The sequence below is a fragment of the Cydia pomonella genome, unplaced genomic scaffold (genome assembly GCF_033807575.1).
Source record: "Cydia pomonella isolate Wapato2018A unplaced genomic scaffold, ilCydPomo1 PGA_scaffold_156, whole genome shotgun sequence".
Taxonomy (NCBI): domain Eukaryota; kingdom Metazoa; phylum Arthropoda; class Insecta; order Lepidoptera; family Tortricidae; genus Cydia; species Cydia pomonella.
In genome coordinates, this window is record NW_026907799.1 from 38,508 (window position 1) to 61,923 (window position 23,416).

The 23,416-nt window shown below is 37.7% G+C and overlaps 1 protein-coding gene across 1 annotated transcript; it reads right to left on the bottom strand.

The window, feature by feature from the left end:
* Positions 1–359: 359 nt before the first annotated feature.
* Positions 360–22,463, bottom strand: LOC133533329 (ADP-ribosylation factor-like protein 13B). Its single transcript, XM_061872296.1, has 9 exons — positions 21,860–22,463; positions 20,391–20,490; positions 10,027–10,265; positions 8,760–8,940; positions 7,437–7,557; positions 5,762–5,888; positions 3,210–3,353; positions 2,056–2,161; positions 360–506 (listed from the first exon to the last, which is right to left on the bottom strand). Exons 1-8 carry the CDS (start codon positions 22,209–22,211, stop codon positions 2,061–2,063), a joined length of 1,365 nt encoding a protein of 454 aa, XP_061728280.1. The 5' UTR covers positions 22,212–22,463; the 3' UTR covers positions 360–506; positions 2,056–2,060.
* Between the last annotated feature and the right edge of the window lie 953 nt (positions 22,464–23,416).

Here is a 23,416-nt window from a genome sequence, read left to right on the forward strand (position 1 = left end):
AATAGTTCCAAATCTCTCCAGAGTGCCGCTAGAGTAGCTAAGAACCTAGGCGTTATTGACGGAGTGAAGTGCGCTGTCTATGATTTGATTTTTTTTTCAAGTATTCTAGGTACTGTAGCGCCACCTATTTAAGGTTTTTTGATGACACTTTTTGGTATATGGATATACCATTCCTTACCTCCACCTTCCATACTGCCCGGTATCTTTGGTTGTCAAAAGTTGACATTTGACGATCCAGCGAAACATGGCGTATTACAACGCTTTCGCAACGATTCTGATGTAAACTATTTCTGTATAGTTTACATCAGAATCAATAACTCTTTTTAAAAGTTGATTTACCTGAATGAAATAAATCAAAATATTTTTTTTTTCTTTATAATATTTGTTTAAATTTATTATAACAAAACAAGGAACGTCTGCTTAAAGAAACAAGATATACATACAACCTTTTAACATTAATATAATTGTCAATCACTGGTCCCGCCACAGCAGAAACTTTTTACTACCTGTAAACAGAAAAACACTGCATTTGTATTAATTAATAATAATAATTCAGCCTATATACGTCCCACTGCTGGGCACTGGCCTCTCATGCGCGAGAGGGCTTGGGCTATAGTCACGCTGGCCCAATGCGGGTTGGAGACTTCACATACACCTTTGGATTTCTTCGCGGATGTATGCGGGTTTCCTTGCGATGTTTTTCTACACCAAAAAGCCAGTGGTGAATATCAAGTGATATTCCGTACATAAGTTCCGAAAAACTCATTGGTACGGCCAGGATTCGAAGTAATTATTTCGAACCCGCGACCTCCGGATTGAAAGTCGAGCGTCATATCCTCTAAGCCGCCGTTATTTGTATTAAAATTGAAAGAAATATCAGAAAGTAAATAATCTAAAACTTAAAGGTATTTTAATAAATTACATAATTATGTACAGTCAAAATATTAAATTTGTGACCCATTTCGTACTTTGTCGCAGTGACAATACGTAGGTCACTAGATAAGTTTTGCAAAAGACAAATACGAAACAACGAGGTGGCCTATTGCATATATTTTACAAAACTATATTTCCGTAGACTATATTTGGCCGGAAAACATTTACTTTATTTTTGAATTTGCTTATTAAAAAATAGATTTGAACTTTGAAAACGTCGGCGTACGCTCAGGAGTATTTACCTGCGTATATTTTATACAAAATTTTCATTCCAAACAAAGTTAAGCTTTTTTGATAAGTAAATTTAAAAATAAATATTTTCCGGCCAATCATTTTCTATGGAAATATAGTTTTAAAAAGTATATACGATAGGCCACCCGTTTGCTTCATATTTGTGTATTGCAAAACTTATCTAGTGATCTATGTATGCGGTCTCTAACGACTTTCATGTTGTTTGTCCCTGTGACAAGGTAGGAAATGGGCCACAAATTAAATCTTTTGACTGTACATATTACCATGCTGCTTCTGGAACAGCCGTATTGTGATATAAACCCACGGCAACTTTTTTTTTTAATACCACGACGGTGGCAAACAAGCATACGGCCCGCCTGACGGTAAGCAGTCACCGTAGCCTATGGACGCCTGCAACACCAGAGGCATTACATGCGCGTTGCCGACCCTTTAAAAACCTGTACACTCCTTTTTTGAAGAACCCCATACTGTAGCCCCCCGGGAAAACCTCGGCAGGAAGCTCATTCCACGGCCGGAGCGTCCGCGGGAGGAAATTCCTCTCGAACCGCACAGTACGCGACCATTTGGGTTCTAGGGTGTGAGGGTGAGCAACCTGCCGACGGCGAGCGGTGCGGGGATAGAAAGCGGCCGTGGGCATCATTCTCTTCTTCAATTCTTCAGAGCACAGCCCATTGTACAAGCGGTAGAACACACACAAGGAGGCAAAGTCTCTCCTTAGACTTAAAGGTTCAATACCGCTTGTGAGTTTGGGATCGTCGATTCGTACAGCGCGCCTTTGGACTGAGTCGAATGGTCCAAGCTGGCATGCAAGTGCTCCTGCGCAAAGGTGACAGCAGTACTCCAACTCCAACTGAATCAATAAAAGGATACCTGCGTCAGTTGGTGGCGTGCTGGAAGTCCCCTTTGTCGAGATGTCTCTTCTTGGGCTCGTACACCAACATGGACACGCGCTCGGGACTCGTCTTGTTGCGCATGTCTGCAAAAATATATCACGTAATATATTAAATATCAACCCCAGTTTAATCTTGTACAAAGATAATTTGAAACTGCCATTTTTTGCGGGGGGAAACGTGCACGCAGTCGCACTTCTCACTCACTACATACAAAATCCAATCTGTAATGACGACACAAATACATAGAAAATGACACACGTCAAAGACAAATCTTGCACACCTTGATCTCTTTTTGTGTACGGACGAGTCACAACATGCACCGCCATAGGTACAAATGTACCTATGCTTCGGCAGAGGGGAAATAGTATGAATGCCGTCTCCCTTCCCGGTGTTGCTCGAAGATTTAGTGGGTCTAAATTAGCCATTCAGAAATAGTACATTACTATAGAGGACTAGGAATACGCGGCTGGCAACTCCGTTTCTCGCCGAGATTTGTATAGTGTTTTTTTCAAACTTGCAATTAAATAATTTAAAAAAAGGATGATGATGATGATGATGATAATGATGATGACGATGATGATGACGATGATGATGATGATGATGATTGTTATTATTACTCTCGGGTTACTGAAAGGGGAACGAAAATTTGATTATTTTTATGCTACGACGCACGGTGTAGGAGATACAGCCCTATAAAGATTTCTGCCCGACCGAAAAAAAAAACTTTATGGGGCTGTATCTCCTAAACCGTGCGTCGTAGCGCAAAAATAATGAAATTTTTGTTCCCCTTTGAAGCCCTGTAATAATATTTGACAAACACAAAAAAGAAAAAAATAACACAAAAAAGACAAAAAAAGAAAAAAAACAATGGCAGAATTTTGCTTATAGGTTTTGTATGGTTGAATGCCAAGACGTGCCATAATTTGACGTTTAAAAACAAAAGAAGGTTGCCTTACAGGCCTAGGTGTGTAAGGCTGTATGAAATTCCTTTACATAACATCTTCACTCATCACAGTCATCACACCTGATGTAGATGTAGTATTTCCGGACCTAGTTTGAAGTAAGTCACGTCAACATTTCATTACAAGTTTGAGAAAATAATATTCAAGTTTTACATTTGACAGCACTCACAGCGCAAACTAAGGCGACGCCTGTGCGCCGACATCTCCAGCTGGCGCCGCACGAGCTGCGAGGCGGACGCGGGCCGCGCGCCCGCCGGCAGTGTGGCCACGTCCCGAACTGGGGTTACATCGGATGATGCGGTTTTATTGCAATCTAAAAATTAAATGACAATTTTAGGGCATAATTTTCATTTCATTTATTGCAGTCATGTACATAGTTACATAATAAGGTCATTAATTTTAATTTTTTAATGACGAACAGTACTAAAAAGCAAATTATAGTGAATGGAAAGGAAATAGACTATGTCAATGAATATGTATACCTTGGGCAGATAATATCACCTGAAGACCAAACGGATAAGGAACTCGAGAAAAGAACCACAAATGCATGGAGAAAGTTTTGGTCTTTGAAAGAAGTATTTAAGACAAAAGAAATACCTACAGGACAGAAATTTAAAGTTTTCAATAGTTGTATAATACCAATAATAACTTATGGTTGCCAAACTTGGGGACTTACAAAAAAGCAGCACCAAAAACTTAATGTGTGTCAAAACCATATGGAAAGAAGCATACTTAATATAAAACTTAGAGACAGAGTCAAATTGTCCATAATTAAGGAAAAATCAAAAACAAAAACAATAACTAAAATAATAAAACAACAGAAGTGGCGCTGGACAGGCCACATGATGCGAGAAAACATAGATAAGTGGACAAAGGACCTTGTAGAGTGGTGCCCTAGATATAATAAAAGAAAGAGTGGTCCACAAAAGTTTAGATGGTCAGATGATTTGAGTAGAATAGGAGGAGGTAAATGGATGCAAACAGCAAAGGAAAGAAATAAATGGAAAGAAATGGAGGAGGCCTACGTCAAAGGACGAGTTGAGGTCAATGTTGTGAAACAAAATTAATTACATTAATTGTGATAACTGAAGACTTCAATAATAAAGGCTATTTACATTTACATTTACATAATAAGGTGTTACAATTAATTTAGTCAATTCATGACACCCTGTTAGGGCACACAATATTAAATTTAACTAAATATCTGATACCTATTAAAATATTTCGTCATAATATGTCTTGTGTATATAAAAGTGTAATAATATCATTATAAAAGTAAATAAATGATAAAAAATTAAATAACATTCCATATATACATTTTGAGCAATTGTAAACGTAGATAATAATAATTATAAAAAAAAAAACATTTCGTACCATAATTCAAGATTCAATGTCTTTATAAATATTTTGTTTCGCTAGCTTTTCGTCATTTAATTTTATTTTATTTTCAAAACCGTATTAGTTTTAAAATTATGAATGAAAATCGTGTTGGTTTAAATCAATTTTACGACATTTTTGAAGTCCTAGTTCTTAAATACAAATTATTTGTTTCTGAAATAAAAAAAATACAGTGTAATACAGTGTAATACAAGTTCGCGCGGGTAAAATAATAGTAGTATAGTACAGAAATGACCACAAAACCGAAGTCTGACAGCGATTCATAGACGAATCATACTGTCCCTTTCTATATGACATGACACTATTCCTTTCGGCTATTTAGTGTGGAAATTCTAGTACATTGTGCAACGAGGGGGGTAATTCACGAGAGCCACAGGCTGGAGGGAATTGAAGACACGAGTTTGCAATATTCTTACCCCCTGAGTTACAATGTTATTCATCACACTTGCGAAGAATTCGTCCGCCATTTTGTAATTTCTTTGCAGATGAGGCATCGAAGGCACAGACCTATTTATTGGGCATTCAGCCACGATTGAAAATTATGTAAAAATATTTTAAACGGATGTTAAATTAATCAAATTATTTTAAACATAAACAAAAATATTCAATTATAAACATCAGTATTTTAAAAGTGAAACTCATTTATGCTACTTGATTTGTATAAGTGACATAATTAAAAAAAAGCTATTCCCTAGCGAATAATAGCTTTTTTTCACAATCCATAACTCCCGCGGGAGCAAAATAGACCTTTGTCCTTCAGCACACCTGCACAAAATAAGATCTTTTTCGAGCAAGTGTGATGAAAAAGTCATTAATCTTATCTGTGGTCGTATACACAAAAGGACATTAAGTGTGCTAACCCTAATAATTGTTCGGAGCAATGCTGAGCCGAGCGAAGCCGGGAATGGCCGAAAGGAGGAGTGGGCTAAATGAAAATTGTTTGGCTAAATGAAAATTGTTTTTATAGTATCCAAGAATTTATGAACTTTCAATTGTACAACTAGCTAATAACTAACATTACTATTTACATAATTATTGACTGATTTGAATTTATTTTATTTGCATTGTAATTTATTCGTGATTATTGTATTAATTTTAATTTAAGTATTATAGTTAAGAAAATGTTATCTCATTGATAACATTTTCATATTAGTTTGTATAATTTTTGCATGTCGTTCACCGACTGAATACTCTATTACCTAATGTACCTTAACACCCTGTACTGTATGTTGTTTTTTAAGTATTCTGGCAAATAAATTAATTCTGATTCTGATTCTGTGGTCGTAACCAGCAACTACTGTGGCTTCGCCATATAAAACATACCTCGGTCAGCGAATAATATTTCCCTCCGCATAATTTCTCCGTCTCTGATAACACGGCGCGGTCGCTGCGGCTCTCGAGATGTTTTCTCTTCCGACTCTAGAGATGAGTTTGGACTCAATGGCTCAACCTGCAAGAGAATCATATATTATTTATTTTGACGACCGGTTTGGCCTAGTGGGTAGTGACCCTGCCTACGAAGCCGATGGTCCCGGGTTCAAATCCTGGTAAGGGCATGTATTTGTGTGATGAGCATGGATATTTGTTCCTGAGTCATGGGTGTTTTCTATGTATTTAAGTATTTATAAATATTTATATGTTATATATATCGTTGTCTAAGTACCCTCAACACAAGCCTTATTGAGCTTACTGTGGGACTTAGTCAATTTGTGTAAAAATGTCCTATAATATATATTTATTACTTATTTTTTTATTATAACCTAGCTATTACCCACGACTTCGTCCGTGTGGATTTATTTCTCCAAACACACTTTGAACCCCTTTTTGACCCCAATTTCTCCCGGGACCAGTCTGAAAATCAGCGCGGAGCCCTCTGGCACTGCACATGCGAGATTGGCACCTATTATGTTAAGTTAATAAGTTTAAGTTATTTTGTATTTTTTTAGCTATTTTCACGTAAATTGTTAATTTTGTTTGTGTGGCAATATTTTTTTTTTATTTTGTTTTTTTTTAACCCTATTAGGGGCCTAATTTTCAAAAGCACTTAAATTATCTTTGTATTTTCTAATATTTTCTCTTCCTGCTAATTTAAAGTCCCTACAGTTACAAATTCCTAACCCCTTTTTAACCCTAATAGGGGATGAATTTTCAAAAACGCTGAAATTAATTTTACCGTATTTTATGAAAATGTCTTAATACGAAGTTTTCAAGTCCCTAACTTAATATAAAACTTAATCCCCATACAAAATTTCATCCCCTTTTTAACCCCGTTAGGGCAAGAATTTCCAAAAACGCTTCTTTTATTTTTCTGCTATTTTAATATCACCTTTTCACGATATTTCAAGTTCCTTACTTAAAATAAAACTTGATCCCTATACAAACTTTCATCCCATTTTTAACCCCCTAAGGGGATGAGTTTCCAAGAACGCTATAATTACTTTTCTTTTATTTTAATAACTAAAACGCCATGTAAACAAACCTTCAACCCCTTTTTTAACTCTCTTAGGAGTTGAATTTTTCCAAATCGCTTCTTATATTTTGTACACTGTATAATTACAACCTAGTGTGCAAATGTCAACTTTCTAGCTATTGTAGTTTCGGCTCTGCATTGAAGTCAGTCAGTCAGTCAGGACACACGCATTTATGTACGCAGGGTAGAATTTCTTATTGAGTCAGTAAGGGCAGCTACCAGATCTCGTGCTGCTACGCGAAGACAGTCTTAGAAGACCTGTGATTGGCGTTTACAGATTTTGGAAAAAACATACAGGATGCGAGAAAAAGGTCATTTTTGACAAACTTTTTGATGCCAATCGATCCCATTCCTATCCAGGATCAAAAGCTTGTATGGGACCAAAAAAATGTATACAAGTATGTATTTATCTATATACGTCTGTATATCGTCGCCTAGTACCCATAGTACAAGCTTTGCTTAGTCTGGGGGCTAGGTCGATATGTGTAAGATTATCCCGAAATATTTATTTTTTATTTATTTAAGTACCTTCATTTTCTTAGTGGGGCTAGAATGTGGTCTATTCATAAAGTCGATGTGATTCACGCCGCTTCTGTTTCGGGCGATCGGCGACAGCTTTCTGAATTCAGCTCGAGGCTCCAACTCCACCCTTAAAAATAAAAATATAATTTAATAACTTGTTAATTATTATTATTATATCGTAGAAGCGTGAAGAACGGCCGTCTCCTTTCATCTTAACATCAGCTAGAACGCATACTTGTTTGTCACCGTCGTATACAAAAAAAAAAACTGGTAAGTATAAAGATAAGGAAGTGGTTAAAACCCGGCTACGTCCTTAAACTACGTCCAAAAGAGGTATGGGTATTGTGAATGTCATCTCGCTTTGTGTGGTAGGGCACAGCACAGCGGATGTCATTCCAGGTCTAGAGCAGAGCCTAACTGGGGAAGTACGTCCACCTTACAGAAAACCGCAGCCAAAAACACTAGACCCTACTCATAGTGTTGTGTTCCTGCCGGTGAGTAAGGTTGCCAGAGCTCAACAAGGGTGCGGAGTGTTAGGGTCGGCAACGCGCATGTAACTCCTCTGGAGTTGCAGGCGTCCATAGGCTACGGCGACTGCTTACCATCAGGCTAGCAGCGCGACCAAAAAGCGGCGATAATTTTGGCTTGTCGATACTCTCGACGGTAACTGTGGTATCCATACTGTCAGTTTTGATGGAGATCAGCTTGACCACTATGAGTCCTGGTTTACACTTGGTAACTATGCTGTAAAACGTGTAAATAGCGTACAAATACCTTGCCACAGGCATCGCCTCTGTACTAGCGCGACCAAAAAGCGGCGATAATTTTGGCTTGTCGACACTCTCGACGGTAACTGTGGTATCCATACTGTCAGTGTTGATGGAGATCGGCTTAACCACCATGAGTCCTGGTTTACACTTGGTAACTAAGCTGTAAAACGTGTAAATAGCGTACAAATACCTTGTCACAGGCATCGCCTCTGTACTAGCGCGACCAAAAAGCGGCGATAATTTTGGCTTGTCGACACTCGGTGGTAACTGTGGTATCCACTTTGTCGGATTTGATAGAGATCAGCTTGACCACTATGAATCCTGATTACACTTGGTAACTAAGCTGTAAAACGTGTAAATAGCGTACAAATACCTTGCCACAGGCATCGCCTCTGTACTAGCGCGACCAAAAAGCGGCGATAATTTTGGCTTGTCGACACTCTCGACGGTAACTGTGGTATCCATACTGTCAGTGTTGATGGAGATCGGCTTGACCACCATGACTCCTGGTTTACACTTGGTAACTAAACTGTAAAACGTGTAAATAGCGTACAAATACCTTGCCACAGGCATCGCCTCTGTACTAGCGCGACCAAAAAGCGGCGATAATTTTGGCTTGTCGACACTCTCTATGGTAACCGTAGTGTCCACACTATCTGTTTTGACGGAGATCGGCTTGACCACTATGAGCCCTGGTTCGGAGTCCTTAGTCTCGAGATTGAAGTTTGGATTTTCGAAGCCTGTCAACATACACATTTAAAACTTTATTAGCTAACTCATAGTCATAACTAACTGACATTACAAAGTTTCAAATTAAAAAGCCACCATCTGACGCCATAGCGTTTATAAGGGAAGTGGGACGAAGGATTAGGGAGAAGACCTCTGATGCCCGCGCGGGTTCGTACCTGGTGCAGAGGTTGGCCATCGCTATCCAGCGCGGTAACGCGGCAAGTGTGATGGGCACCTTTGCACCCGGTGCAGCCCACGGAGGTCTTTTAGAATAAGTTAGTAGTTTATTTATATATTATTGTTTTGTATGTATTTGTTTCTAATTGTATGTCACTTTTTATTGCAAATATAATAAACGATAAATTAATTAAAAAGAAGGTCATCTAGAAAGTAGAAAAAATAATTATCGGTCCAGCCGCCATCAAGTAATTGGAGAATACCGAACATGCTAAGAAACGATTCTTACTTTAAGAACATCGCGAGGCGGGACACCTACAAGGTAAGACGGGGGCAAACACCGGGACTTAGATGAACAATTTAAGAACCTAGAGGACCTTTACGAAATAGTCATAGCGTTAGACTTACCCCAACTTACCCTAGTCCCAATTGCTAAAAAGGAGGTAAATACACTTTGAAAAATTGAACTTTTGGAGCAACGGTCCAAAAAAAATATGAAAAAATCGTGAAAATAAAGCTTTTGTGACAGACGGGTAAAGGGTCGTGCCCGGGCCGAGGCCTCCGACATGTCATTTTTTATGACGGCTGATCGGTGATCACGTGGTACTTCCCATAGAAAACCAAGCGCCGGAAACTCCGGCCCGGCCCCGGCCCGGTCTAGGGTGAAACATCCTAAACTATGGACCCTAGCCTGAGCATGGCCCGACATAATCTAGGCGGGATTTTTCACCTTTTCCAAGGTAAAACTGAAATAAAATATTGTTAGGAAGCCATTAGGAGAAGAGTGCGATATATTATATACAAACGAGTCCGATGCCTTAGCCTTCTCTCTCTCTCTTTTCTTTTAACGAGTCGTAACGTAACATTAACGGTCGAGATGTACAAAGCACGTTTAGAGATAAAAGTTTGTAAAAACCTACCAGTTTGCGTGTTTTCGCTGTCAGCCGTAAAAGTCTGGCTCGCTTTGCTCTGCAGCCGCCTCCTCTCCAACTCGGCATGTATGTCTGTCTGCACGCGAAGGTTGATGTCTCCGTAACGGCGCACGATGTAGTTCAGGAGCCAGTGGTAGCCCTTCTTTAGCCCTGGGTCGATTTTGGGCTTTTTCTTCTTAGTTTCCGTTTCGGCTGTATAGGATTCCACTAGGGTTGGACAACGGTATCTGAAAAAAGTAAGTGCTAAGTAAGGAACTACACTCCGAACCGATATCTATAGTCTGTTTTAATGTTGCGCAAACCAGCATTTTTTCAAAACTTAAAAATAATCTCTGGTCTCATAAATGCTATTCAAAGTTTTAGCACATTACTTCTGAGACTCTTTCCATTCCCATTTCCTCTGTACCAATTTTCCTATCGTTGACAATACCAAAGAGAATTGGAAATAGATATGGATTGTCAAAGATAACTTTGTAGCCACCAGTGGCGGATCGTTCAAAGAACTCGATTCCCACCGGCTTGTCTAAACTTCAGCCCGTTGAGTACTTTCACGATCGGTTCATGGAGAAAAGGAAAGCAAAATTAGCTCCGGGTTCCCTACGAATGTTTGTGACGCGCCGCCACTGGTAGCCACAGTAAATTTACTGCCATCTTTGGACACATGATTCAAACTTTCATAACGCTATTTGACTATGATCCTTGTGTTTAATTTGTTAAATATCAAAAAGAGGCGCCATCTAATAGAAAGGTATGACGGCATCGTTTCGAACGATGGCGCCACAACCTTTAGGTTATACCCGGTAAGATGACGCCACTTTTGGATATTTAACACATATCAGTGAAAGAATAAGGATGAAAGTCAAATGGTGTTCTAAAAGTTTTAATCATGTGTCTAAAGATGGCAGTAAATTTGACTTTGACAATACGAAATAAAGAATATTTTCGAATATTTTATTTTAGGTATAACCAGCATCCATAACTGAGGTTAAACTCAAAACTTGGCTTATTGAGCGGCCGTATTATAGGGACCGTGCGCGTTGGAGGGTCTGCCATCTTGTGGCCTGAATCGGAACCATAAACATGCACATTTACACGTCACGTGTTTTCTTGTGCATATAGACCAGCGGTTGAACAAAAATGGGTTTCGATAATATTAAAGTTTTTTCTTTTTTGATATGTCATTGGGAGTATGTTAAATAATACTTTGGTAAAAAGTTAGAAATTTTAAGGTTGAGCTTTCGGTTATATTTAAATATTTTAATTTTTGCTAATAACTAAGTAAATATAGAATTAAAGTTACAGAAAACTTTAGCATATCGAATAACACTTCAATTTATGTACAATTTTCAGTTTTTAGAAATCTGGAACAGCTGCTTTCTGGTAAACGTAAAAACACGAGTTATTTTGTAAATATAGAATTAGAGTTGCTGATATTGCAAAATTACGATATTATGGATCAACTTAGTATTCTAGTAAAAAGTTAGACATGTAGACAATGTGCTTGTCTAGATATTGATTTCAGGTTAAGCAGTATAGCTAATATTGAATTAAAGTTTGTAGAGTTAATAATAATCGATCATCAACAATGATCTCAGTTACTAAACAAAAATTTAGAAATATAAAATCACGGCGACACTCATTACTGATATGTATGCATTCCTTGCTTATATAAATACGTTACGTTTCAAACGCGCGGCAAGTTTGCGCGCGCCGCGCGCTGTGGCAGGAGGCAGCGAACAACGGTAGTGGGGAGCGGGGTGTCCTTGACTGCGTCTACGGTCCATCAAAAAAATTCCTAAAGCGTGTTTTAAATTAATAGCAATAGAAAATTGTTATTTTGTTGTTACTATAATAGTTATTGCCCGCGGTTTCGTTCACGTAGAATTCGTTATCGCGTTACATGAATATTATTTATTTATTTAAACTTTATTGCACAAACAAAAAAAAACACAAATGGCGGACTTAATGCCAAAAGGCATTCTCTACCAGTCAACCATTGGGTCAAATAGAGACAAAAAAAAACACATTCTCATACAGATGACCACCCTTCCTTGTACCATTTTAAAAGCCAGTTGCAGCTTTTCTTTCCCGATTTTTTTCAGATGTTTGGACTTGGTATTTTCCTCGCGATAGTTATTTGTTTTAAGGGGAATGTTGTTGTTAACCGCTAATGCTAATATTGATAACCGATAGTTATATAGAGATACGTTATAAGGTATATGCACCCTCATGTTATTTATTTCTGATAAGAAATAAATGTAAGACAAAATTCACAGTGATACATTTCAAGTAGGTTGCCTTGTAAGATTGCGTACGGATAGTTTTTTTGTTTGTTATTTCATCGTATAATATATCAAATGAAAGGTTATTTGAAAGTTGCCGTATTAAAAAAGTTGGTCCAGTTAATGATCGCCTAGATTAACCGATTTTTATATAAAATGTAGGCAACCATGGACTGGACCAACTTGTTAAAAAGGCAACCTAGTACAGTTAGTAATATAGTACCTGGGCGACCGAGCTTTGGTCGGTTATAACTATTTATTGTAATATGGTGGTGATAATCTACATAAACTTAAAAAGTAAAATGTAAACTGACAATTATTATTATTTACAATCGATTTTAACCTTACAGCACTTGTCACAGAGTAACGCCATCTATTGTCGATTTCTCTTATTACATAGGTCATTTTTTTTACTAAATTAAACTTGTGTAAAACAATAAAAATTAAAAAATTATATATAAACTTGAACATATAAAAAAAAAAACAAAAGTTAGTCACCGGGCGAGATTCGAACCCGTAACACTCGTTTAGCAGTCCGCGTCTTAACCCGCTGGACCAGACGGACAGTGGCCGGCAACACGAAATTAGTGACCATATTCTGCGTCGAAAGAAAAACGCATGAAAACTCGAAAACACGCGTTTTCCCAAACATAAGACTAATCTAGATAGATTGTATACCCCCAAAAACCCTTATATACCAAATTTCAGCGAAATCGTTAGAGGCGTTTCCGAGATCACAGAAATATATATATATATATACAAGAATTGCTCGTTATTAAAGGTATAAGATAAAATAACTTTTCTTTTGATATATCATGTGACGTTTTCGTTTACACACTAAAAGCACAGTGTAAAAAGTAACAGTGGGCCGACGCCTTTGATGTTTGCGTAAATGCCGACACCGCTCAAGGTCTCCGTACCTACCTAGGGTTATCACAGACTTACACAACTGCCCAAAAGAGGATGGAAATGTTTTTAGTTTTCATGTTGTATGATGTATGTGTACTAATTTTACAAATGACGTCCATTTTGGAAATAAAGATTGCGGACGTCACTTTTTTTAAAAAGTCGTCATGGGTGTTGTTTTCTGGGTTTTTACGGGTGTGGATTTCAAAAATGGCATCTATTTTGAAAATAAATATGGCGGACGCTACTTTTTGAAATGGGTGTCGATGTGTGTAGCCGTGATATCAACCACCTTTAATTCTAAAATGGCCTCTATTTTTGAAATCTGCACCAACAAGAACCGCCAAAATTGACGTCATTTTTGTAATTGGAACCCCGAGGAACCTCGGAGATGACACCCATATCGATTTTTAAGAAAAATTAATGTCCGCGATCTTGGATTTCAAAATGAACGTCATTTTCGTAATCGGAATCCCGAGGAACCTCGGATATGACACCCATATCGATTTTTAAGAAAAATTAATGTCCGCCATCTTGGATTTCAAAATAGACGTCATTTTCGTAATCGGAATCCCGAGGAACCTCGGATATGACACCCATATCGACTTTTAAGAAAAAATAATTTCCGCCATCTTGGATTTCAAAATGAACGTCATTTTCGTAATCGGATCCCCGAGGAACCTCGGAGATGACACCCATATCGATTTTTAAGAAAAATTAATGTCCGCCATCTTGGATTTCAAAATGAACGTCATTTTCGTAATCGGAATCCCGAGGAACCTCGGATATGACACCCATATCGACTTAAGAAAAATAATTTCCGCCATCTTGGATTTCAAAATGAACGTCATTTTCGTAATCGGATCCCCGAGGAACCTCGGAGATGACACCCATATCGATTTTTAAGAAAAAATAATGTTCGCCATCTTGGATTGCAAAATGGACGTCATTTTCGTAATCGGAACCTCGAAGAACCTCGGAGATGACACCCATACCGATTTTTAAGAAAAATGAATGTCCGCCATCTTGGGTTCCATAATGGATGTCATTTTCGTAATCGGCACCCTGAGGACTTTCAAAAATAATGAAAACATCAAATACTACATGATACATATACAAACAGAAGCAAGAAACAATTTCTTGCTTTTTAAAGTCTTAAACTACTCATAATTTCTTAAAATAAGTTATAAAACATGTCCGCCATTTTGAATTTGAAAATTGATATCATACCTAATTATGATATATTTTTGTTTACACTGAGACAAATAATTAGCACATGTCGTATGAAATATTTTAATAAAGATTGAAATGTTTATTTGGTAAATATACTAAAAACTAAACTACAAAACTTAAAAACCTAGATCTAAAAATAAATAAAACTAGACTTAAAATAAAATAAAACTATCCCCCTGCGGCATGGTGCCGTAGATGCTAGCAACATTTCCTCGCTGTATCGCAAGATTAATTCTTTGAGCGAGGAAGCTGCCAGCTCTGCGGTCACCAGTGACCTCTCTAATCCTTTTAGAAACTTCCTTAAAAAGGTTAAAGGCGCTCGGACCCCACGGACCAAGGGTCTCGACGCCAAATGGTACGAAATTATATTCGGTGCCCAGACCTAATTATATTTTAATTGTGTGTTTTTTTTTATTTATTTTTATACTACGTCGGTGGCAAACAAGCATACGGCCTGCCTGATGGTAAGCAGTATCCGTAGCCTATGTACGCCTGCAACTCCAGAGGAGTTACATGCGCGTTGCCGACCCTAACACCCTCCCACCCCTCGTTGAGCTCTGGCAACCTTACTCACCGGCAGGAACACAACACTATGAGTAGGGTCTAGTGTTATTTGGCTGCGATTTTCTGTAAGGTGGAGGTACTTCCCCAGTTGGGTTCTGCTCTAGATCTGGAATGACATCCGCTGTGCTGTGCCCTACCACACAGAGCCAGATGACATTTACAATGCCCATACCTCTCTTATAATGCCTGTGCTAAAAATGTGATTGCGAACTACCTGCAATAACTATACAGTACCTGGGCGACCGAGCTTTGCTCGGTTATAACTAACTATTTATTGTAATATGGTGGTGTATAGGTGATAATCTTAACTACATTCTTTTACTAAATTAAACTTGTCTAAAACAATAAAAATTAAAAAATTATATATAAAATTGAACATATAAAAAAAAACAAAAGTTAGTCACCAGGCGAGATTTGAACCCGTAACACTCGTTTAGCAGTCCGCGTCTTAACCCGCTGGACCAGACGGACAGTGGCCGGCAACACGAAATTAGCGACCATATTCTGCGTCGAAAGAAAAACGCATGAAAACTCGAAAACACGCGTTTTCCTAAACATAAGACTAATCTAGATAGATTGTTTACCCCCAAAAACCTCCATATACCAAATTTCAGCACAATTGTTAGAGCCGTTTCCGAGATCCCGGAAATATATATATACAAGAATTGCTCGTTTAAAGGTATAAGATAATTAGGCATTAAAACACTCGTGTGATCTTTTTAAGAAACTCACTTTCGTTCGTTTCCTAAGCCCACACTCGTGTATTTTAATGCCTTTTATTATGTAGCAGTAACATAAACTACTAATATATGTTGAAAGTAAGTACAGGCGGCTAACACAATGGTAACAAAAGACAAAAGTTTTGAAAATGTAATGTTCATCATCGTAACTTGGCTGTACATTTGAGGGCCTATCGCGAACCACGTTCGACGTGTTACCTCTCTGTCGCACTTGTAAATTCGTACGTAAGTATGACAGGGAGGCAACACGTCGAACGTGGTTCGCGGTAAGCCCTCTGATGCCACCTCCATTAGTCTTTTGTACGCCGGTATAGCCTTCGACTCAATGTATAATCTACACTTTTTATGGAAACGTAGTTCCTCCTTCCCGTAGAAATATTTAACTTTCCCATCACCAAGAAAGATTATTTGCTCGCAGTTATTAGCTGCTCAATTCCTCGTTTTTTCTCTGTTACTAAGTCAGTACAGTACACATATCAAACATTTTTCACTCATTTTGAAGTCATAATAACTTTTATTCTATAATTAAATTCATGTAATGTCCGCATCTAATTTATGTGCACGATAAACAAACAAATGAATGATTTGAAAGAAAATACAAACAGCGCTTGCGAAGCTGAGCGGGGGGCGCGGGCGGGGCGAGGTATCTATCGCTCACTAGGTCGGCTACGATAGGCTCCCGCGCGCCGAGCCGACATGTTGACGGACCAGCGCGGCGTGGTTATGAATTTCGCGCCTTTTTAAGTTGATTTTACTATTACAATGCAAGCTACGCACAGATATTTCTTACTTTCCATAAAATGGCTGCATATATTATTTTATAGTAATAGACTTATCTCTACGGACTTTAATTCAATATTAGATCTTACAGGACAAAAAACGCATATTAATTGTAAAGCACATATCCTATTCTTCTAATTTTTTGCCTTGCCTATTAACTTAAGAATTTAGATATGATATTGTGGATTTTTCAAACTTTAATTCAATATTGACAAAATAATAAGCTAATTTGAGTTTGACAAAGTAGCACGTTGATTTTTTTTCTAAAAATTTGATAGCGTAAAGCCTCATACATATTATAAAAGACGATGCTTAAATTTTGTACTTTAATTCAATATTCAAAATTCATCAATAAAAATACATAAATACCTTATTTATATCTAACGCTCGTTCTAAATTTTCTTCATATATTACAAATATGCTTAAAAATATGTCCCATACCAGATAAACATCACTTTTCACTCTTTAGAATTATCGAAACTTATAGGGCAAAAATCCGGTCCCACTATTGGTCTACATAGTAGCTTCTGCCATCTTGTGGGCTACATCGGAACAAAAAACATCACATTTACGCCTCGCGCCAAAAATCTGACGGCTCCTGTGCTGCCTCCTACAGTTCATGCACGCTCCCTATAGTGTCGAGGAATACTTGACCTCAAAATACATGTAGTTAAATAAATAATAATAATAGTAATAATGTCGTAATAATTGACTTGTTAATTAGAATAGAATAGAATAATTTTTATCAGACGCATTAAATTACATGATATAACAAAAACAAAGGAAGTATAAAGTGCCACGAAATGGCCAATTGAATTTATTTATCAAATTTATGAATCTTGTATATTTATCTACCTTTAATTTATATTAGTCATGTAAGCTTGACCTGTAAGTAAGTAAGTATTCTTTATTGCACCAACAATTATACATTTTACATACATGTAAAATTACAAATGAATTTTAAAGGAAAATAGAACCAGGTAACAACAGGCGGTCTTATCGCTAAAAAGCGATCTCTTCCAGACAACCTTTAAGTAGCAGGAAATTTTGAACTCATACAAAAGTCAACAGGTAGTGCAAGGAGCTAAATATGGAGACAACAACATTAACATTATCGATAAACTATGAGTATATTTCACGTATATTTAATGCAGTGTCTGTGACACCTACTTACTATATTTCGACGATTTGACGACCGGTCTGGCCTAGTGTGTAGTGACCCTGCCTATGAAGCCGATGGGCCCGGGTTCAAATCCTGGTAAGGTCATTTATTCTTGTGATGAGCACGGATATTTGTTCCTGAGTCATGGGTGTTTCTATGTATCTAAGTATTTATAAATATTTATATATTTTATATATTGTTGTCTAAGTACCCTCAACACAAGCCTTATTGAGCTTACTGTGGGACTGAGTCAATGTGTGTAATACTGTCCTATAATATTTATTTATTTATTTATATAGTTCATGTATGTGGACATTTATTTTCATTAAAAAAAGTAATGTCACCTCCAATGTATTTCATATTCCTTGGTGACATTGACATTGCCCCTATTCCGATAGGCTGAAGACTTACAAGACCTAAGCATACGGGTATTAGATAGGCTTATAACGTCTGGGTTACACATTATGAATATTACGAGTATGATACTTCGTTTATTTTGCATCAAAAAAGGGTAAACGATCTTGACGTGTTTTTTATCAAGAAACGCTTTTTAAAAATAACACCTATTAAATATGTAACCAAAAGAAGCTAATCATATAAGCTACATAATTATTACATATTTGCTATGGTTTATTTTTCAAAATTGTTTTTCAATAAAAATACATATTAAGATGGTTTAGATAGGTACCCTTTTTCTAAAAACCGGACAAGTGCGAGTCGGACTCGCCCACCGAGGGTTCCACACTTTTTAGTATTTGTTGTTTTAGCGGTAACAGAAATAGATCATCTGTAAAAATTTCAACTGTCTAGCTATCACGGTTCATGAGATACAGCCTGGTGACAGACGGACGGACGGACGGACAGCGGAGTCTTAGTAATAGGGTCCCGTTTTACCCTTTGGGTACGGAACCCTAAAACCGAAGTATAATAGTATTATGTAATGTAATTTATCGCGGATTGATGAAAATTAGTCTTTTATTCGTGTTTAACACCACAATCGCATCTAGTACCCCTAAAGTGAAGACAAACGTGTCCGATCTTCCAGACGCCGTGACAGTTTATTTGAAAGAATTTTCGAGCGCATTCCAGGGGGCCTAGACAAGATGGCAATCGTTTATTGATAAACGACGAACGAAAAGCAAGAATATCTCCTATCGCTAGCGCGATCTACAGCTTCCGAAGGGTAGTTTTGTAGCTAGGTAATTTACTGCGACAGACGTACTTAGTGCCTCTCACTTGTTCACGAATTTTTTTACATAGGTAGAGCATAAGACTACTATGAGCATATTAAGATGCCCATTGACATGTATTCATATTCATATTATTTTATTGGTAATAATAATTACATGTAAATATTTTAGATACAGTTGTATATATACTTATTTTAGTTTAAGACTAGGAACTATTGCTAGTGAATAATTCTTTATGATCGTAGAACGCCTGCTCTTGCTCTATCAGCCATTTTTTAAGTTTTGTTTTAAATATTGCTATGCTATGTGTAGCGATGATATCACCCGGGAGGTGGTTATAGATCTTGCGACCCATGACGTGTGTGAGTTTTCCTGACTTTGCGAGTCGGTGTGGCATGCAAGGTAGCTTTCCAACGCGCGCGCTGCGGGTCTCATACCTGCGTGTGGCTACGGTACAGTTAGGCGTTGCGTCTACTTCTTCCCGTGTGGTCACTGCCATATTGAAAATAAAAAGAGATGGCAGAGTCAAGATGCCTAGTGACTTGAAGTGTGGCTTGGCAGTTTCGGTTTGGGGGATTCGCACTATAGCTCTTACTGCTCGTTTTTGTAGACGAAAGACTCTCTCCCAACCAGCGGCTCCCGCCCACAGCTCGACCCCATACTGAAGGTGCGAGTGTATGGACGCAAAATAACACGATCGAACCATTTCCGTTGGAAGTAGTCTCGCCAATCGTTTAAGTGCAAAACATGCCGTAGCTAGTCTACTGCACACTTTGTCTATGTGATAGCTCCATGTGAGACTGCTGTTTAACTTGAACCCAAGAAACGTAGAATTCGTAACTTGTCTGATGAGCGTACCGTTAGCCGACACTGACAGCGGTCTCGTTTGCCCGCTAGATAGGTCAAAGTGGATGAACTGGGTTTTTTTGGTGTTTAAAATAAGTCCGTTAGCCATAAACCACGTTGACACTGATGCAGCCGTCAAATTTAATTTATGTTCAAGCTCGTCATAAGTCGAGGCGTTCACTACTACAGCCACATCATCAGCGTACATGAACGTTTGTCCGGTATCAATGGCGTTCGGAAGGTCGTTTAGCAGTAGCGTAAAGAGGATATTGGATACGGACGAACCCTGTGCTACGCCCATACTCGTGGTGACTGCGTCTGATCGCACTTGACCGCTATCAGCGACTACAATTTGCGACCTGTTGCGTAAATGTCCTCCTTGCCTAGTTTTACACTATACTCTAGGGGTGTCTGACAAATTGGCGCCCACAATGTATATGTATATGCGGCCCGCGGGCCGCTCGCCGGGGCACACGCGGTCGTGATCCTCCGGCGCTCCTCTACGGCGGAGTCGGCATTCGTTGGTGGTTTTAGACGTTAGTCCTACCACTGGCTAGTTCGTCATTGCTCCTGGTTCCCCCGGGCAAGGTGGCAAGCGTGGCATTTCAACAACGTTAAAAAATAATTATACACTATACTGCGAACTTACTTGTTAACAAGTGGCTCTATGTTGAGTTTCTCGACGACATCAATGTCGTCCAGCGCGCCCGACTTGTCCTGCTTGTTGGCCAGCACCAGTATTGGTTTGCCTATGGAAGTGTAACCATGAAACACACAACTTAAGACATTTTTATTGTTCCTAACTAGTGGATTAGGAATAGCCAAAGGCTAGTCAGTAATGAAAAAATAGAATCCATGACAAAAAAGAAAAGGTGCATTAGGCCGGCGGCGGCAAGGCTCGGAAACCGGTTAAATATCCGAACTGTTATCATGTACTAGGCACAAAACATTTTAATTACGATTACGATGCAAACTTCCACCGAAAATTGGTTACACATTAGTATATCATATATTTTTTTTTAGATTTTTCATTCTGTTATTTTAGAAGTTACAGGGGACACACTTTTTTTCACTTTGGAAGGTTCTCGCGCGCAAACTATTCAGTTTAGAAAAAAATGATTTTAGAAACCTCAATATCATTTTTGAAGAGCTATCCATAGATACCCCACACCTATGAGTTTGATGAAAAAAATTTTTTTTTTTTTTAAATTTCATGACGTATTAAAAAAAAACTACTTACTAGATCTCTTTCAAACCAATTTTCGGTGGAAGTTTACATGGCAATGTATATCATATATTTTTTTTTGATTTTTCATTCTGTTATTTTAGAAGTTACGGGGGGGGGGGGGGACACATTTTACCACTTTGGAAGTGTCTCTCGCGCAAACTATTCATTTTAGAAAAAAATTATATTAGAGACCTCAATATCATTTTTGAAGACCTATCCATACATACCCCACACATATGGGTTTGATGAAAAAAGATTTTTAGAGTTTCAGTTCTAAGTATGGGGAACCCCCAAAATTTATTGTTTTTTTTCTATTTTTGTGTGAAAATCTTAATGCGGTTCATAGAATACATCCACTTACTAAGTTTGAACAGTACAGCTCTTATAGTTTCGGAAAAAAGTGGCTGTGACAGAATCGGACAGACAGACGGACATGACGAATCTATAAGGGTTCCGTTTTTTGCCATTTGGCTACGGAACCCTAAAAATGTGCATGATAAATTGATGATGACTGTATTCTATATATTCTATCTGTAAGTGAATTGCAGTGCCCTGTCAGGGCTGTGTTGTTGTCACATAATTTATTAATAAGACCTACTGTACACACAAAGCAAGGAAATAAATGAAATGAAAACTTCGTCTTCTTTTTTTGTGATATCTTTTCTGGTGATATCAAGGGAAAACAGTACCAATCTGTTCAACTAAGTTTTATTTTTAATTTAATAAATAGTCCATATGAAGTCAGTGTCGTGGTGAACTCATCGATATCTCGTTTAAATTATTAACAACAGTAAAAATCGATCAATTATTCACGCCAGGATGGTTCGCCGCGGCAGCCTGCCTTATCGCCAATATGCGAATTTAATTAATAATTAGTTCCACCAACTCACCTGATATTTTATCATGCGATAACACTTCTTCCAACACAGCACGGCATTCATCCAGCCGTGAAAAATCACTCGAGTCGATAACAAATATAACCCCATGTACCTCGCTATAATACTGCGACCATATTTGCCTAAAATGCGGCCCTCCTCCCAAATCATAAATAGTCACAGGCGTATCCTTATGAATCAAATTAACAGCCTTAAAACCTACGGTCGGCAGAACTTTATCATCGTTCTCTCCTGCCAAATTGTTCACGGTTTTAGTCTTTCCCGCGTTGTCTAAACCTATTAATATTAACACTATTCGTCTACGCACGCTCCGGCGGCGGGTAACGCTCGCCCAACAATTACCCATCACTGAAAACTAATATTAAACTAAACTAATACTCTCACATTTTATGGCTGAGAAACTTTGAATTTATCGCCAGTGGCCATTTGTAAACAAAAGTTTTGTTGACACAACCGTTACCAATGGCGATCGAGGTGAATGTGGCCAGTATCAAAATGGGTTTGTTTTCGTTGTTGCTCTGGTTCACTACTCACATAAAGCGCTACTCACACCTTACTTAATTGGTATAGTAACAGACGACAGGGACGCAGCTATACGTTGACAGTGTCATATAACATCGTTGTCATATCGTTTAAAACAAAAATGTATAAGTATATAAACAAATGATATCAATAGATTTCGTTAAATGTAGTGTATAATCAATTAATCAATAACAAACAATAACATAAATAGTTGTATTTCAAAAATAGGTAATCTTGGGGAACGTATGTAAAAAATATAATATCTTAGAACACAAAGTTTGGAAGATTAATAAAAAAAAAAACATTAGTACGACTACGAGTAGACTACTTCTTATTTACTTAAATGATTACACAATAAAATTGAAATCAAAATGATATTCGTAAATATTAAAAAATGCAATATCTTAAAACAATTATTAAAAAATAATCAAATGCTAGTATTAAGATTAATTTGAAAACAAATTACAATCAAATATATATACTTAAGTAATAACATCTTGTAGCTCTCGCTCTCGTCATAGAAAAATGCCTTTTAGTGTGGTGCGGCTACAAAACAATGGGATACATTTACTTTAATTTTTGCCGCTGCATCTGTTACAATTTTAATATATGCAGATATGTTTACCTTATTACAAGGACATAAAGCTCATAATTGGTTGTGACAGTTCTGATAACTGTTTGGGAACCTATTTGTTTTGGCGATATCGTACAATAGGGTCTTCGAAAAACAATACGTTCTAAGAATCTAGTGAATGGAACGCCACCGGGCGGCAAACTGTGAAAGTGTCCCAAGTGAATATGAATGATTGCCAATTTTGAGATCTATCTTAATGTATTAAACAATATAATCGAAAGGTAAGAAAGGTAGCATGAGTCTTTAAGGTGAAATTGAAAGTATCGCGTGAAATTCTTCGTTTCGAATGCCGCTTGTGTGTGTATTTTTTTTTGCATCATTGGCAGATTTGTTGTTTTCGCATAGCAGTAAATTGATAAAAATAACCACAAAGTAATTAATAATTATTTTCTTAA